Genomic DNA, 5,491 nt, shown 5'->3' with positions numbered 1-5,491 from the left:
TTGTTGTGTTTCAGAAAATCCCATTTCCGCAGAAGAAGAAACACTTCCGGTGAACCGTGTTGGCGCTCTGCTGCTCCACAGCGGCGGAGCGCGGCACTGCACCCGTCTCCGTTTAAAACATCTGATAGGGAACAAACCACGTAAATAAATATGGAAGAACATGAAATATGATGAGTAAAACAAACTATATATTTATATATATATATATATATATATATATATATATATATATATATATATATATATATATATATGATATGGGCTATCAAACCACTTTAGATATATTGAACTTCTCCTCTGACACATTGTTTTGGTTAGTAATATATATATATATATATATATATATATATATATATATATATATATATATATATATATATATATATATATATATAATATCATACCATATAATATAATATATCTGTATTTAAACTGGAAATCACCTGTTTACAGTGAAACCGTGTGCATATCACTGAACACTCTTATTGTCATAAATATTATCTCAATAATGCACAGAACTACTTTTTATGTTATTTTTATCTCACTGTTTATCCGGAAGTGACAAATACTCGAATCTCCTCATTAAAGAAACAACGATTATATTTGTTCATATTCTCCAAATAGGACGTTTAAATATAATAAACATATTCAACTCTCTGACTCATCTGTGTTTCCAGACCTTCAAAATAAATCCGTGGTGAGATTCTTATTTTGTAGGAGCGCTGTCAAACTCAGCTGCGCGTCTCTTCAGCCTCTGAAGCTCCGCCGTCTGATCCGGATCACTGATGAAGATGAAGAAGATGATGATGGTGGTGGTGGTGGTGGTCGGAACCCCAGCCGTGACGTCACCCGCCCGCGTTTATTACTGAATATCTCACATAAATAACTGATATCATTATTTATTTTAGATCCGGATCAGAAGTAAACCCGAGGACCGGATCTCTCCTGGGACTCTGTGGCTCAGCAGCAGAAGTGAGTACCTGAAGAACCCAGAGTACTACAGAGTACTAGTACAATATGTACAGAGAACAACTGAGATTGACCTGAGTACTCAGGAGTACACTGGTGATATCGTTTTTAAATGTGGAGTATTTATTATTATTTCTGTTGGGTATTACGATAATATTCTGACTTAATACCTGGAACTCATAACCATAACTATAAAACTTTATTATTTTTTATCAATATAATTATTTGTGTTTTTTTTTGGCTAAAATAATTTACTGTCAATAATAATTTGTTCTTAATGACTTAATGACATGGTTTAATATAAGGTATTCTATAGGAATACATCAAAGTAAATACATACATATATATACATATATATATGTATGCATATACATATATATATATATATATATATATATATATGTATATACATACATATATATGTATGTATATATATATATATATATATATATATATATATATATACATATATATATATGTATGTATATATATATATATATATATATATATATATATATATATATATATATATATATATATATATATACACATATACATGCAGCTGTACATACAGTAGTTATGTTTATAAGAATATAATATAAATATATATATATATATATATATATATATATATATTATTAAGAATATTAAGTAATAGTTATTTAATATACATTTTATACAATAATAATATAAATAATATAATATAAAGTAATATAATATAACATTTAGTAATATAATATTAAGAATATGATATTAAGTAATATCCTATGTAATATAATACAAAGTAACATAAATGGTGTTCTTGCTGAATCAAGGCAGAGTTCATGAGAAAACCTGTTTAGTTTATCCTTTAACAATAAAATAAACTAATGACATGTACAACGTAACAATATAAACTAATGACATGTACAACGTAACATTAATATAAACTAATGACATGTACAACGTAACAATAATATAAACAAATGACATGTACAACGTAACAATAATATAAACAAATGGCATGTACAACGTAACAATAATATAAACAAATGACATGTACAACGTAACAATATAAACGAATGACATGTACAACGTAACAATAATATAAACAAATGACATGTACAACGTAACAATATAAACGAATGACATGTACAACGTAAAAATATGAACTAATGACATGTACAACGTAACAATATAAACTAATGACATGTACAACGTAACATTAATATAAACAAATGACATGTACAGCGTAAAAATATAAACTAATGACATGTACAACGTAACAATATAAACTAATGACATGTACAACGTAACAATATAAACTAATGACATGTACAACGTAACAATAATACAAACTAATGACATGTACAACGTAACAATATAAACTAATGACATGTACAACGTAACAATATAAACTAATGACATGTACAACGTAACAATATAAACTAATGACATGTACAACGTAACATTAATATAAACTAATGACATGTACAACGTAACAATATAAACGAATGACATGTACAACGTAGCATTAATATAAACTAATGACATGTCCAACGTAACAATAATACAAACGAATGACATGTACAACGTAACAATATAAACGAATGACATGTACAACGTAACATTAATATAAACAAATGACATGTATAACGTAACAATATAAACTAATGCCATGTACAACGTAACAATAATATAAACAAATGACATGTACAACGTAACAATAATATAAACAAATGACATGTACAACGTAACAATAATATAAACAAATGACATGTACAACGTAACAATAATATAAACAAATGACATGTACAACATAACAATATAAACGAATGACATGTACAACGTAACAATAATATAAACTAATGACATGTACAACGTAACAATATAAACTAATGACATGTACAACGTAACAATATAAACTAATGACATGTACAACGTAACATTAATATAAACTAATGACATGTACAACGTAACAATAATATAAACAAATGACATGTACAACGTAACAATAATATAAACTAATGACATGTCCAACGTAACAATAATACAAACGAATGACATGTACAACGTAACAATATAAACTAATGACATGTACAACGTAACAATAATACAAACAAATGACATGTACAACGTGACAATATAAACTAATGACATGTACAACGTAACAATATAATATAAACTAATGACATGTACAACGTAACAATATAATATAAACTAATGACATGTACAGCGTGTATTCTCCCTCCTCTTCAGACTACTGCGTGTACTCTCCCTCCCCTTCAGAGTACTGCGTGTACTCTCCCTCCCCTTCAGAGTACTACGTGTACTTATACATGGCGGCGTCCAGGAGCTCCGGCACCCTGCGGGACCTGCAGCTGGCTCTGCAGCTGAAGATGGAGGAGCTCCGGCACAGAGACGCTCTGATCGACGAGCTGGAGCTGGAGCTGGACTCCCAGGACGACCTGATCCGGCAGCTGCAGGGCCGGCTGGACCAGCACCGCAGCGCCAGCACAGGTGAGTCCACCTGCAGACCCCCCAGAGGGCGAGTCCAGGTCCAGCAGCTCATCTGGCTGGTCTCGGTCCTCCAGGAGCCGCCGTCCAGCCGCCGGCTCCAGACGAGCCGCAGCGCATGAAGAGACAGGCCATCTCTGCAGAGCCCACCAAGCTGGACCCGTCCAGGCTGAGCGACGTCACGCTGAAGAGCTACTCCAAGACCCAGGAGTGAGTCCAGGACACACACTCACTCACACACACCCGCACACACACACACACACACTGACCTGTATGTGTGTGTGTGTGTGTGTGTGTGTGTGTGTGTGTGTGTGTGTGTGTGTGTGTGTGTGTGTGTGTGTGTGTGTGTGCAGGTCCAGTGAGCTGATCCAGAGGGCTCTCATGGACAATGACTTCATGAAACACCTGGAACACGGGCAGGTAACGACGCACCTCAGCTGCTGCTGTTCAACCTGTCGTGTGTTTGATGTCCACGTCTGTTGGTCATGGGTTCAGATCCATGACCAACATAACAACATGTTAACCTGTCGTGTGTTTGATGTCCACGTCTGTTGGTCATGGGTTCAGATCCTCACCATCATGGACTGCATGCATCCAACCAGCCTGACCAAAGGCTGCTGCGTGATCCAGGAGGGAGACGACGGCTCCACGGTCTACGTCCTGGAGGGTAAGACCCACACACACACACTCACACACTCACACACACACACACACACACACACACACACGTTCCCCAGATGATGAATCCTGCTGCCTTTTCCTCTTTACGCCACGAGGTTGAAATGTGTGGTTGTGTGTGAAACAACAACTATTGGATGGATTGAGATGAAACCGTGGTTCATCATTCGTGTTCCCCTGAGGATGACCCTTCATGACCTTCATCAATGTTCCTTACAGACAGAAGAAATGTGCAGACGGCTTCAGGTCCATTCATCAAAACGTCAAGCATGATGTTCATTTAGTAAATAATGGTCATTTAGAGTCAAATAGACCATAAAGCAGGGGATGCTTTAGGGCGGGGCTACAGGGTGATTGACAGGTCGACACCAGAGGTGTCCTCAGTCCTCCTCAGTCCATATATGGTCACTTCCTGTTCACTGGTTGCAAAAAAAAAGATGGCGACGACCAAAACGCTGAACATTTTACTTTCCAGTCATTAATATCTCTCTTGTAAGTCTTAAACCTTATATATACTACTGTTGTTTTTGAAGTGAAGCTCATTTGCATATACAGTGTACATGACCTCATTGAAGGTAAAGGTGCAGCGGCTGCTCTGCAGGAGCCTAAAGAGTTTCTCTTGGTCCACAGAGGGAATGGTGGAGGTGAGCAAACAAGGACAGAAGCTGTGCTCCATCGGTCACGGAACAGTGTTTGGAGAACTGGCCATCCTGTACAACTGCACTCGCACTGCGACTGTGACAGGTGACCACATGTTATAACACGTTATCAGGCATGTTATTACACGTTATCACACACGTTATAACACGTTATCACACACGTTATAACACGTTATCACACACGTTATAACACGTTACCACCCATGTTATAACACGTTATCACACATGTTATAACACGTTATCACACATGTTATAACACATTATCACACATGTTATAACACGTTATCACACACGTTATTATATGTTATCGCACATGCTATAACACGTTTCTACATGCTATCACAAATGCTAATATACGTTATCACACATGCTATAACACGTTATTGCACATGTTATAACACGTGATTACACGTTATCACACATGTTAATACACGTTATCACGTGTTATTACACGCTATTACACGTTATCACACACGTTATTACACGTTATCACACATGTTATAACACACGTTATCAAACACGTTATCACACATGTTATCACAAACGTTGTTATACATCATCCCACACATTATACGTTAATCACACATTATTGCACACATTATTGCACGTTATTGCACATTATCATACGTTAATACACACGTTATTACATGTTATCACACGTTATTACACGTTATCATATGTTAATACAC

The 5,491-nt window shown here is 35.7% G+C and overlaps 1 protein-coding gene across 1 annotated transcript in view; it reads left to right on the top strand.

The window, feature by feature from the left end:
- Positions 1-3,287: 3,287 nt before the first annotated feature.
- The window catches only part of LOC306751583 (cGMP-dependent protein kinase 1-like), a gene marked incomplete at both ends in the record, with an annotated part of 13,020 nt that continues 10,816 nt past the window's right edge, over positions 3,288-5,491 (top strand). The window contains 5 exons of the mRNA XM_079235180.1: positions 3,288-3,468; positions 3,513-3,675; positions 3,819-3,885; positions 4,033-4,132; positions 4,774-4,887. Coding sequence (XP_079091306.1) covers positions 3,288-3,468; positions 3,513-3,675; positions 3,819-3,885; positions 4,033-4,132; positions 4,774-4,887 — 625 coding nt within the window. The remainder of the gene's footprint in view (positions 3,469-3,512; positions 3,676-3,818; positions 3,886-4,032; positions 4,133-4,773; positions 4,888-5,491) is intronic.

Source organism: Taurulus bubalis (assembly GCF_910589615.1).
Source record: "Taurulus bubalis genome assembly, chromosome: 19".
NCBI classification, from domain to species: domain Eukaryota; kingdom Metazoa; phylum Chordata; class Actinopteri; order Perciformes; family Cottidae; genus Taurulus; species Taurulus bubalis.
This window is presented reverse-complemented; position numbering and strand designations above follow the sequence as displayed.